Below are 13343 nucleotides of genomic sequence, written 5' to 3'. Positions count from 1 at the left end.
ATTACCTATTTAGTCTGTATTTTATGCACATGGCTTTCAGAGGGCACATGGATCACTCTGAGGGGAGTTTTTATGCAGGATTTGCAACAATTAGTCTGGTTGCTTTGATGGTGAGTCCAAGGCAAGCTCTGGCATACATTTTGTTGCTAGATCTATTAAGCTAGATCCATTAGCCTGATACTAATGGATCTAGCTTAATAGATCCATTAGTATCCGTATAAAATGTCACTCAGATGTGATGCATACAAAGAAGCAAGAAGTTGCATAGAGTCACACAAACACAGAAGGCATCTATGAATATAAAATGTATGCATTCCTATGCATTCCTATGCTGCACTTTACGTTGCTACATCATTCTGCAGAAAGATGATGTTGCAGGGGCGGATGGGGGAATAAATGAGAGGAAGAAAGAAAGAAAGAAAGAAAGAAAGAAAGAAAGAAAGAGAGGGGGGGGGGGGGTTGGTAGACCTACACTCTGGTGATGAACAGTGTGTACAGAATGCAAATGTGTTATATTAATGAATTAATAATAGCTAAAGAAATAATTCATTTTGGAAATAAGATGCAAATGTTGATAAGACAACAAACAAATAAACAAACAGATATTGTCATGTCTGTTGAATATAATGGATTTTATAGTTTGAAAATTGGTTTCCGGATTTGACTCACAATAGGAAAATAAGAAGGATTTTAAGTTAAACCTGGATGTTAGCTTATTAGAACCAAATAAAACAAATTTTATAATCATATGAAGGCACAGCAAGTCAATTTTCCATTAGATGGTGACACAGTCAAAATCAGTTGGAGATTACCTGCAAAAACTGTTAGTAGTTTTTCAAAAATGAATGGTAATGTTGTTTTTTGTTGCACCAAACATCTGTGCATACCCTCTTGATTTGATGGAAAAAGGAAAAGTGGTGGAATGAAGGGGAAGGGAGAGGAGCATGCAGTTTTTATGAGGCGTTCACATCGTTGATGCTTTTCTTCTGTTCTGCTTCTGACAAAACATGAGAGAAACAGGCAGGTCTAATACTTATCACACGGCATACTGTTTCCATGCCACCTTAAAATCGACTTTTGGCCAAGCTGTGCAAAGACTCATCGTAAAAGCATGATGCTGCATATTAGAAACCCGTTTCTGTTTCACAAGCTCCCATTTTTCTCACTTCTGTTCTTCTTCTCTGTCTGTTTCCAGGAGGGAGGTGCCATAGAAAAGCTATTGGCAGAGAGAGGGAAAAAAGACGTGAGAAAAAAATTATTTGAAGGCATTCAGCAGCTTTAGCGCCCTCATCTTTTGTACCTCACTTATGCAAAAACAGCTATTCTGAAAAAAAAAAGCCTTTAACAAAGAAGAAAACTGGAGAAAGATGCAGAGCAGCAGGAAGAGGAGGGCATCTGACAGATAAAACGAGGGAGCTCTGCAGCAGGATCCCTACAGTGCTGTACACAGAACTACGTGACTGGTCTCTGCAAGCAGAGGGAGGAGAGAGGAGAGAAGGGAGGAAGGTAGGAGAGAAAGAAAGGGGGAGGGGAGGCAATTCAGTGCAGTGCTAGCAGACTGGATGAGTAGCAGCCCCGGCATAAGAAGCAACATCAGCACCACTAGCTGTAGCATCTTTCTTTGTGGCTGCTGGAGGCTGTCTTGTGGCTGCTCTACCATCAACAGCCACAAGACATACACACACACACACACAAAAATATTTGGACACAGACGCTCCTCGTGCTTGCATCATACACACACATGTCGTGGTGGCCACCAGAGAAGAGGTAGTAAGTGACGGGGCTCGGGGGACAGAGGGACACAGGAAGAGGAAACCGGGACGACTGGTGGTAGTGCAAACAGGAGGAGGGCTGGAGCGACCGTGACTGGAGCAGCAGCAACAGTAGCAGCGGCACCATGGCGCAAGCCGCCAAGCAGCTCCGCAAGACCAAGGACCTTGCGGAGGCCGCCGCCCAGGAGCAGAGGGAGAAGGAGGAGGAAAAGATAAAAAAGAGGAATCGATCCAGGGACCGCAGGCGCAAGGTATGGCTGATTATCTCAAGAGACAGGGGAAATGGCAGTTATTCTTACATCCACCTGCCTTTCTCTATCTCCAGCAGTCTTTCTCTCTCACTGTGCTTGATTGGTTAGGGTGCAATTACACATGTATAATTACACAGTTGGTCTTATGGCCTCAGCTGGTACGTGTGCCTGTGTGTGTGTGTGTGTGTGTGTGTGTGTGTGTGTGTGTGTGTGTGTGTGTGTGTGTGAGTGTAGGCTAGCCAGTCAAGCACATTTGCTCTGGTACAGGTTGTGTCAGCTCTGTCAGATATTTAACCATGGGGAAAGAAAATTAGGCTTACGATGACTGTTATGCCACTAGAGGTGTGAATAATATGCGCTGCCGGTCAAATAACACGAGCTGTCTTTTTGTTTTTCTTTCACGACATGCGTTTTAGGGGATTTCAGCCTTACAGTGTGTGCACTATATGTATTTGAAGGAAATGCAAGTTAGAGGTACTGCCCAAGCTTATATTTCAATGCAGATTTTTGTCACCACTTACATGGTTTGCATGCTCTACTCTCTCCTTTATATTTGGTGTCTTCCCCCATATTACAGTTTTTTTGTTTTGTTTTTTCATTGGAGGAAATGTAAAATGGAGGGGGAAAATGGAGGTACACTCTAATAATAGATGCAATTTTAATGCATCTGTGTATCTTTTGGGGCATGTTTGTGCTCCGTGTAATGTTCGAAGGAGAGATTGATGGGGATGATTATTTGTAAAGATTTTCAGCACGTAATATTTTTGGTTTAGAAAATGAATATTTTTTGTGTGACAAAGTGTGCACACAGAATATCATCCTTTAGGCACGAGAGCACTCATTCACCCCCTTTCACTTCTCTCCTGGACTCTTCCGCTCTCGCTGTGCCACTGGGTGCAGATTTTATTGGGGTTGTGCCTCCTTGCACTCATGCTTGGCAGCGGTGAAATGATTTATGGAAACACATATTACATTTTAGAGATGTTTATTGAATGATTAAAAAAATATATTTTTATCCATTTCTACATCTGATAACATTATTCCATGATCATAGCCTTTGTATTTAATATTATGCAGTATGCAAATTTTCTCTCCCTCTTTCAATATTTCTGTAATGTAAAGTTCCTGGATAATGTAAAGGTCTTTGCGTATTCACTGCACAAGAGCTGTGTGTTGTGTGTGTGTATGTGAGAGACAGAGTGTGAAGCAGGGAAAATAGATTTGTCAGACAGACAGAAACAATTATAATACAATTATTTAATATTATTTTAAGTATGAAACTGATTCTTCTGAATGGAAGTATGTGTAGTTTCTGAAGCTGTACAAAATATTTTAATTTTATGATCGGCTTATTTTGCTGGTTTAGTTTTTGTTAATGGTATTGGAAGAATATTGGAATGGGTAAATGGCATAAACATGGTGATGTGTTGAGGTGTCAATTTATGTGATATCGTGACAACCTATATAAATGTACTTATATAGGATAAACATATGGATTGTTCTGCAAAATGACACCCCAGCTTGGTGTTTTACCTCAGGCCTCTCCTTCAGGGAATACAAGTTAACGTCATAATACTTTGTTCGGTTTCACACATTTCCCCTTGTGGGACAATTAAAGGATTATTCTATTCTACATATAGTAATACACATACAGTATAGGACATACATATACACACCCTACAGAACAGCCACCAAACTGGGGCTGGTCCACCGGCACCCTAGTCCATAGAAGACCCAGCAGGAAGGACATAATGAGCCACCAGAGTGTGTGGCGATGATCAGCTAGCCAAAGCATATATCATTTACAGACACCCCTTTAAATAGTACCCATGAGGTTCTCATTCCCCTGATGAAATGTGTTCTTACACTCTGAGGCAAAGAGAGAGCTTTGTTGCTGTAAGCTAGGAACATAGCCTCCACTAGCCTGTGGGAGACCCTCTGTTCAGACAGAGAGCTTTACCTTTGGTGGGATTAGCAAGGCACACAAGCAACTGGTCACATAAACACACATTCTGAGTGCGGTGAATTTGGGTACATAGTACACGCTCCAGGCACAGGGAATGCAGCTCCTCAGATGCAAAAGGAGGGGGAAGCAAAAACTGTAACCATGAATTGTAGTAATAATCTGAAGGAATAAAAATCCCTCATTTGAGCATACTGACCATGAAGCCAACACAAGAGAACTGTCTGCAAAAGGATTCACAATGTATGAAGGTCACTCACTCATTTTGTAGAAGCTAACCTGAGAAACAATAGTCTTATATGAAAGAAGCTTCATATTTATTTATTTTTTCTTTGGGGGGGGGGGGGGGGGGAGGGGGGGGTGCACAAAGGGTCTGCAGCACCACAGCCAAATCTCAAAATGCTGGTGATGCCTAACTACAGATCTCGGGTGGTGGACCCCTTTCAAAAGAATTCGTGGCCAGAGGATTTACACCTGGCATCAACCTGTCAAAGTCGATATGACTGACCAAATATACTTTAATTATTAAAGAAGAAAGAAGATATAACAGCTCCCAGGGAATGTCAAAAAGATCTGCAATAGAGGACTGGAATAGGAGAACATGTCGGTTCTGGTAACATTGCTAAAAGGTTTACTATTTATGACCATGCAGTTTTCTGCTGCATGAAGCCCTAGGACTTTAGACAATCACACTGTGTTTGGACCAGACTGCGTATGGAAAGTGCTGCACCTGCTTGGACTGACAACCTGAACAGAACTTAGGTGTTGCGTCTTGGTTGGTAACAGATGAGAGATGTGTCCCAGCTCCACAGCTAGAAGGACTGAGGCTTCCTACTAGGAATCTCATTTCTTTGCTCTTTGCTCCAGACCAGTTGGTGCGGAACTCAACTTTGAGACTGGGCTCTCACCTGCCATGCTCTCTTGGGGATAGATAACAGAATGGCAACAAGTGATGGCACACATAAACCCTCAGCAGACACCGATTGATCCAAGTGGATGGTCCCTTTTCTATCCAGGACATGAGAGAGGTTCAGCCAGATGCTGCTGTTGTCCTACTCTTAAGGCCCTCAAAGGGCATAGGGGTACTGCTGTACAGCAGGGCCCACAGAGAATGCAATGCATGGTTCCTCTGATGTCATTAAGGAGAGGTGCCAGGGGGCTGTCAAAGTGAACCAGTGACTTGAACTCCAGCAGGTGCATTGCAAGGTGACAAAGTTGAGCCCGATAAATCTGATATCCATAAAGCTGAGATACAGCGAATCTGCTGTGCTTAGAAGAATTAAGAGGCCTATTACACCATGGTTGTGAGATGGGGCCAGATGAGCAGCCAAGTGTGGTTCCCGGAAAGGTTTAGATAGTGAATTAACTAAGCCAGCTTTCTCTGCATTGCCCAGCTCCAGAAATGGTCCGTAGCTGTTCACAGTAATGCAGGTAGACAGTGGTTAGCTTCATGAAGCTGTTAGCTCACAGACAAAATCAGGGAATATGGGCAGGTGTTTTTTTTTCTGAGACAGTACAGGATCCTAGCCGCAGCTTCTTGCCTGTATGGTGAAACAGCTCAAGCTGTAGCTAGCCAGTGACTTCACAACCTCAAGAACGAGCATCAACATACTCCAGTTGGTAAGCCCAACTAGTCTTGGGTTCATTGAATGGACACTCCTTACTAGGAGAAGGTCATGCTGTTCAACATCAGTCTTTTCTGGTCCTTTTCCACAAACATCACTTGTTTTTCTAGTGTTGAATGCTGGCAAGAAAACACATGTTTCTGGCTTAGTCAGTGCTCTCCTAGCATGGACAGTCCCCAAGCAGATCGGACATGCTTTGTGCTGGTCTTCATCATGCAAAGAGAAACCACTTCCATAAGGACATGGGTGAATAGAAGATTTCTTCTTCACTTGCTTTGGTTTGGTACTCATATCTAAATGCAAATAAAAAAATGCTTGGAAACATGGAAATTAGTCCACATGAGGACTACACCACTGGTAATCAAATTAAAAAGGGTAAATTTAACTAGGAAGGAATAAAATATAAATTAAGGTTAAAAAGGAAATAACTGTACAACACAAATTAGAATGAAGGGTAAATTTAACTGGGAAAGAATAAGATAAAATATATAAATCAAAGTTGAAAATAAAATAACTGTACAACAAAATACACAATATAGAACTATATAAGAATGTATGAAGAAATATAAATAAATATATACACAATAACAGCAGCTGTACAAGTATTAACTGGAAATGAAGAATATAATGTCCTGTGTTGTGCAATCCACATTATGTCTTCTGCAGTGCAAATATGCACCGCCTGCTGTAGATTGAGTGCAGGTCAGGGAGCTCGGAGCGGATGGTGCGCTCAGCTGATCACACAACCCTCTGTAGAGCTCGTCTGTCCTGCATGGTGCTGTTTCCGAACCAGGTTAAGATGTTTCCCGTCAGGATGCTCTCTATGGTGCACGAGTAAAAGTTCCTGAGCACCTTGGAGGGCAGTTGGAAGTCTCTCAAGCGTCTGAGGTGGTAGAGACGCTGACGGGCCTTTTTCACCACGGTGTTGATGTGACAGGACCATGACAGGTCCTGCGTGATGTGAACTCCGAGGTATTTGAAGCTGTCCACTCTCTCCACTGGGCACTCGTTGATGACGGGGGTCTGGTAGTTCCTTTCCTGCTTAGTGCTGAAGTCCACTATCAGCTCCTTTGTCTTACTGACATTTAGAAGGAGGTTGTTCCTCTGGCACCAGTTCTCCAGATTCCTAATCTCCTTCAGGTAGGCCGTCTCGTTGTTATCAGAGATCAGGCCCACCACGACGGTGTCGTCAGCAAACTTGATGATGGTGGTGGAGCTGGTAGTGGCCACACAGTCATATGTGTACAAAGAGTACAGCAGGGGGCTCAGAACACACCCCTGGGGGGCTCCAGTGCTGAGAGTGGTGGAGGCTGAGACATGTCCGCCCATCCTTACTGCCTGTGGTCTGCCAGTTAGGAAGTTGGAGATCCACTGACACATAGATGAGCTGAATCGTAAACTCTTTTCGAGTCGGCAGGCAAAAGAGCTAACTAGCAGTAGCTAGCTCGCCCGACTCAATAGAGGTGTTCTTAGTGATGTGAGGAGTGTTAGAACTGAGGAATGATTGTGATGTGTGATGTTGACAACCCCACTCTGTAGTTTTATGTGGTCTGCCATCTGAACACCCTAAACACTTCCACTTTGTGATTATACTGTTCACATTTAATCACTGAATATCTAGGAGGGAATAAATCTCATAAATCAACTTGCATTGGTGGCATCCTATTATAGTTCCACACTCAAATTCAGTGAGCTCTTTTAAAAATATTTGTAAAGATAGAATTCACGGCTAAGTGCTTCATTGTCACAATGTAGCAATGGGACAGAAAAAAACCTGAATTAATAGGTGTGGCCCAATGCTTTTGTGTATATTCTGCAGAATAAGCCTAATTCAAAGACTTTTAGTTGTCATTTATATATTGTTTTTAATAAAAACACATCAGACAAACCCTTCCAGGTTTGTGCAATGTCCTCCTTATTAATGCTATAATATATTCATAATTATTGTCAAATATAAGACAACTTCTACTGTTTCATACATTGTGAGTGAAAACCTAATATGGAAATCAGAGTGTGCAAAGGATTGTGTAGTATAGTGGAGATGTGCCAACCCCCCTGCTCCCCAAAAAAGTGAAACCTGGTCCTTTACAATACTGTTCTTATGAATACTTTTCTACAGGAGTTGTATAAAAACAGTGCTTCAATTTGTTTAAAACTAAAAATGAAAGATGTTGAAAAGCATTTAGAATCATTATTTGCATTTAATTATTTGTAGAGAACAAAAATGGTTGAATTGACTGTTCTTTTAGACTATGTACAACATAAGTGTTACCGTAGTCTGCTGGATTTCATAGGCCGTTTGACCTTTCCGTCTCACCTTCACCTCAACAATCACCCATGCCACATCAATATATGTCACTATCTGTATCTGTCTTATTTCCTCTTTTGCTATAATCTCTGAAGACATGAAGGAAGGAAGATCAGGCACAGGCAGGCCTTAATGTTCTTGGGATTTTAATTGGCCCCATTCGATGTAAATCAAACTCGGCAGGATGGCATCTCTCCTCCCTATTCCTCCCCTCGCACAAAGGTTATCCACTCCAGTGCCAACAGAGATCCTATCACAGCTATGGACAGACTGGACAGCAATCCAGTTAGGGAGTCTGCAAAGGAAGTAGCCGTGCTGGCTAAGGTACATGCGTTACAACTGCCCAGTAGTTTTTGAACAGACTTCTGCCATGTACATTTCGGGAAACTAAATAACTAAACACTAAGTGTAGAAATGCCTTTGAATCACTGAATATGCTTTTATGTTCTAAATACAGATTTTAGTTTGATTGTATTGGAAAAGTGTTGACATGTTCATGCAAAGCACTTTTATCAGATTAGATTGGAAAAACATTAACCTAGCTGAAATAATCGTGTGCTCTTTACTATTCATAATACTCGCATGACTGTTAATGATTTCTGCACATCCTAATTACCAAGTGAGTGATTCCAAAATATGTCAGCAAAAATAATGATTGAATTATGTGTGACAGACTCAATACAACCAAACTGCATTACGTGAGCATCTTAAATTATAAATGAATGTTTTACAAGGTAGATCTTCTTATGACATAAATGATTGCTTGCAGAAAATTCAGTTTTAACCTCTTGAAATCTTACATCTAGACATTAAATGTGCCCTATTAGATTTTTCTTTAAATCATGCCATCAACAAGATGACTGCATTTCCACGATCATTACACACTTGTGAGGTTAGTTCTTTTGCGTTTTGCTTTGTGTTGTTTATATTTTCTTTATTACTTTTTAAAATTGTTTCTCTAAATTCTGGGCTTCTAACTCACTGTTGCTCAAATTCTACACTTGAATATAGGGTGGCATTTTTCACATTAAGCCCTTGCTGTGGAAAAGAGGTACAAGCATGCAAAAGTGGAGAACACATTACACAGTAAAGCTTGGCAAAGATACAGTCATTTCTGGCCACTGGTAAAAGGATAGCTCATGAATTGCAGTATCAAACATTTGAAGTCCTGCTTAGTACGTGTCTAATAGTTTTAGTGCATGATATATACCTATTCTTTAATAGGGTACATAATTATATGCCTTTATTATTAGCACAACAAATGCTAAGAGTGGAGTAATGCGATTTAGGAAGTACATGGTAATGCTTGTCCTTCTTCAAATTGCACTTTTTGCTCATTTTCTGTAACCAACCTGTTATGTGAAACCCTTTTACTCTAGTAGCTCAACACAAAGCTCCTCAGGTCCGTGCATGTCCCTGCTTCCTTCGGGCCTGCACTTAATACAATGAATCTAGAGACCTTTTAATGGATACTGTGTGTCTTTTGTTTGCCTTTTACTCCTGTTTTCCAAAAGAGCTTTATTTGTGCACATGTGAGGACATACAGTGTGTGTGTGTGTGTGTGTGTGTGTGTGTGTGTGTGTGTGTGTGTGTGTGTGTGTGTGTGTGTGTGTGTGTGTGTTACATGTCAGGCCTTCGGGTTATATCATTTCCCTTTTATGTAACCTTATGGACACCCAACACTAATTAGCCAAAGCTGTCTTCCATCTCTCTACTCACTTTCTTGGCCACTCTTCCATTTTTACAAGATGCCCCATGGGATAATAACACTAGAAATTCTTCTTAGTGATGCCTAATTTTGGTAATTAGAAGTTTTACATCTGCAAAAATAATTTCATCCAAATATTTTAGATGGGGAAAATGTATCCTTGTCTGGCTGTTTTTTGCCCGCCAAAAAGTTGGATGAATGCAGTGAACAGGAGAAGTGCTTTTATCCAGTCTGCAAGAAAGCAACCTAATCACACCAAATCATTCACAAAGGCCTTAGCCATTACTCCACTTTGAACTCTATGAACATATTGATTTATATGGATTTACTTCAGGCCAGACGACTTACAGTAAAACTGCTCCCGACAGGAAAATTTGCAGTGCTTGCATATTTTAATAAAAATATAGATATCTGGTGTCAGCGAACTGATGCTATGGATTGTTGTATCAATATTTTGTCCTATCCCTAGTGGTCTGATGCCTTTCCATCCCCTTTGAGAAATGGGAAGGCAGGATAAGCCAAGGTCAAGCAGAGCAGAGCAAAGCAGCACTTTGCCCAGCCCTAAGCATCCGCATGCTATATTTACCAGGCAGCCTAGGATTACACTGCATCTGAGACCAGCTACCCATCTATCTACAAACCTCTACCGTGTTCTAACTAAGCACCTGCTCCGTGCTCAGTACTGTGTCTGATGTTACCCCAGATGCATACCTGCTCAAACGTGATTCCAGAACAGAAGCATGATGGCCGATATTTATCGGATCTCTCTGAGGGCTTATCTTGTACTCAGTTTGACTGGCACGTATTTTGATCTGGAGATCAAACTGACTTTAGATGAGTACTCCTTGTCAGACACCTTTGATAAATATCAGAATCATTTTGCTCAAGTATTGTGAATCTTCAGTGGCTGTTTACCTTGAATTCAGGTACTTGGATTTATGGATTTAATGCTTTAGCGCATGAATAGGAAAAAAAAGTATCATAACACAGTTGCCACATTGCAGTTAAAGGTATGGCCAGTTGCATTTTGACATTGTATTGATCAATCTGTAGTCTGATTTTGTGTGAATCCCTCAAGTGTCACAGCTCATCTGCCGGCCTGAATCTGTTAATCAGCGCATCCATCATCATAGTTAGCAAGGCCACTCAATGTGAAGTATGCAGTGCGAGGGGTAACAGCTGTAAATCTTTTGGCAAAATTTAATGTGACCCTGAGGTCATCCTACCAGCGGTCAGAAGTGATGGATGTTGCCATAGTGATTAAGGTTTGACACTGCATGTGGTGGGATGATGAAGAGATGAGTTGATGGACGAGGATATGCTTTGGCTGGTGATGGGAATTCTAACTTATGCCCTAGGCACAAAATCCCAGGGGGAAAAACCTTGTTGATTGATTTTTACTCCCAAACTGGCTGTATTTGGTCCTGGCTCCATTAGGATGTGTGATGATTATAATTTCTCACAGCACAACTGAACTCACTAAACTAAATCAATAACATGAGTTAGAGAGCTGTTGGCGTCTAGATTTTTTTATGAAACAAGACTTGCATTCCACTAACTTCTAGTTTAAATCAAAAGTTACATCTAAAATATACAACACAACATCTAATTGTTACAGCTGACCTACCTACATGCATACCTAATGCTCATGATACATTTATCAAATCAAATCAAATCAAATCACTTTTATTGTCACATCACATGTGCAGGTACATTGGTACAGCACATGTGAGTGAAATTCTTGTGTGCGAGCTTCACAAGCAACAGAGTTGTGCAAAATACAATAATGTAAACAAGCAAGCAAGCAAGCATTTACATCATCATAGTTCATTAGTGAAATTGTGTGAGGACAGCCAATTACAAAGAATAATTAGAGGAAAAGTGAAAGTGATGCAGAGTGGCACAATGCCACACACACATGCACATTCACACACACTTAGAGCTGTAGCTGGGCATTATGTAATGGAATTACTGCTCCTGAAGGTCTGCGTGGATCATGTGGCTCGCAGGAGCCCACTAATGCACTGAAGCAGCCACTCTCAGGCACGCCCTGACTCCGTCACTTTCCTTCGCTGACCTAAAGACACTTTACAGTGCACGTGCTAGCTAATGCACGTAATGCTTGATCAGAAAGAAAGAACTGTATATAGTGATGATGGTGGAGATATTTTCAGTATTTCTTATATATTTAAAATTCTTGTGCAAATGTACATTTCTCACAAGCTCCAAACTGTTGTGAGAATGATTTTAAGGTTTGAACACAAGAACAGACTACCACGGAGAATGGTTCATGGTGGACAAGGTGGACACTTATAGCAGTGTAAAGATGAAAAAAGCCTTAGTGATGCAAAGCACCAGTTAAATGTTCCTCAACTTTGTCGTGAGTGATTGAAGCAGCTACCAAAGTGGAACGAAACTGCTTGACATTTGAAAGGTGGTGAAATAAAGTAGTGGGTTTTATGTGGATGGGATTAAGGCAATGAGCAAAGCTAGAACTGATAAATAATGAATCTAATAAGAAACAACTGATGTACACAACCAATAACATAGCTATTAAAAGTAGCCAAGTGTTAATCTACCATGTTTTAACTGCGCCTGTTATAAAAACAGAAGATTTTAGGTCATTGCCAAAGCTTTTCAAGACTTCTTGCTGTCTATGGTCATATTATTTTCTTTGAAGTAGATCCTTGAAGTAACCAAAACATGTCATGCTGTTTTGGGGCACCAGCTGTATTTCGTGTAGTATGGTTAAAAACACATCATTCCAAATGGAATGAACAAATGCTTTTTTCACATCAATTTAAGGGGGAATTTGTGGTGGTGGTGACGTAATTGCTTTGTGTGTTCGTGTGGTGTGTGTGTGCATGATGAGAAGGGGTGTCATGTGTCTCTGGGATTGCTGTCTGATGTCAGGTGGTATGGCTCCCCTCTCTCTTCAGCCTCATCAGTCAACAGCCAACCATGGCTGGTGGGCAGCACTCTTGAACACATTAAAAACAAGTTTACTTACTGTAAACACTATTGGTTTTCAAGGTGTGAAACTACCAGAAAAAGAGCTGAAATATTACATCAGCAGTTTCCAGTGCATCCCTGACAGAACCAGCTGCCATTCATTCACTGATATCACTTCACACTCTCTGATCAGAGCGCTTGCATCAGCACCCACTGATGGCAGCTGGACTGGGAAGGAGATAGCTGGGGGAGAGAGCTAGAAGCAAACTGAGAGTGGTTCTCCTCAGTCAGCTTTAAATCCTTGTCAGCCCTCAGCCATTTCCCCCTCTAGAGCTATAATTCTTTTTTTCTTCCTCTCCCCCAGTGAGGAATCCTGTATTTCTGACTTTAAACATATCATCAAATCCCTAATATGGACGTAGGACACTTATCAACACTGCTCTGTTCCCCTGCACTATCCTCCGCTGTCTGCTGTACAAAGGCATTGAGTTGGAAAACCCACACCACATTTGTATAAATACTTCATTGCTAATTCAATTTTAAACTCTAGATGGGAGGAGGGGAACTGTAGCAACTGTTCGTTCATCCATCTGTTCATCAGTGCTTTCCTGCGTTAGATATCTTTCGGTTTCTCTGCTTATTCTTGTTTGCTTTATGTTGCATCTGTTTCTCTACAACTTCCCATCTTATCCTGTTCACCTTCTCCTCTACCTCTCTCTCCATCTATGACTTCCCCACCCTCTTCCATCCTGTCTCATAGCTGC

The 13343-nt window shown here is 41.3% G+C and overlaps 1 protein-coding gene across 9 annotated transcripts in view; it reads left to right on the top strand.

Moving 5' to 3' along the window:
- Window positions 1–1210: 1210 nt before the first annotated feature.
- The window catches only part of ank1b (ankyrin 1, erythrocytic b), a 78119-nt gene continuing 65986 nt past the window's right edge, over window positions 1211–13343 (top strand). For all 9 annotated transcript variants that reach the window (XM_085279236.1, XM_085279240.1, XM_085279234.1 and 6 more), the window contains exon 1: window positions 1211–2023. In XM_085279236.1, the coding sequence (XP_085135362.1) occupies window positions 1898–2023 (126 nt within the window). In that variant the 5' untranslated portion in view covers window positions 1211–1897. The remainder of the gene's footprint in view (window positions 2024–13343) is intronic.

This window comes from Mchenga conophoros, linkage group LG7, assembly GCF_057382185.1.
Source record: "Mchenga conophoros isolate Kocher_MC1m ecotype Shallow Benthic linkage group LG7, M_conophoros_male_GT1.1, whole genome shotgun sequence".
NCBI lineage: Eukaryota > Metazoa > Chordata > Actinopteri > Cichliformes > Cichlidae > Mchenga > Mchenga conophoros.
This window is presented reverse-complemented; position numbering and strand designations above follow the sequence as displayed.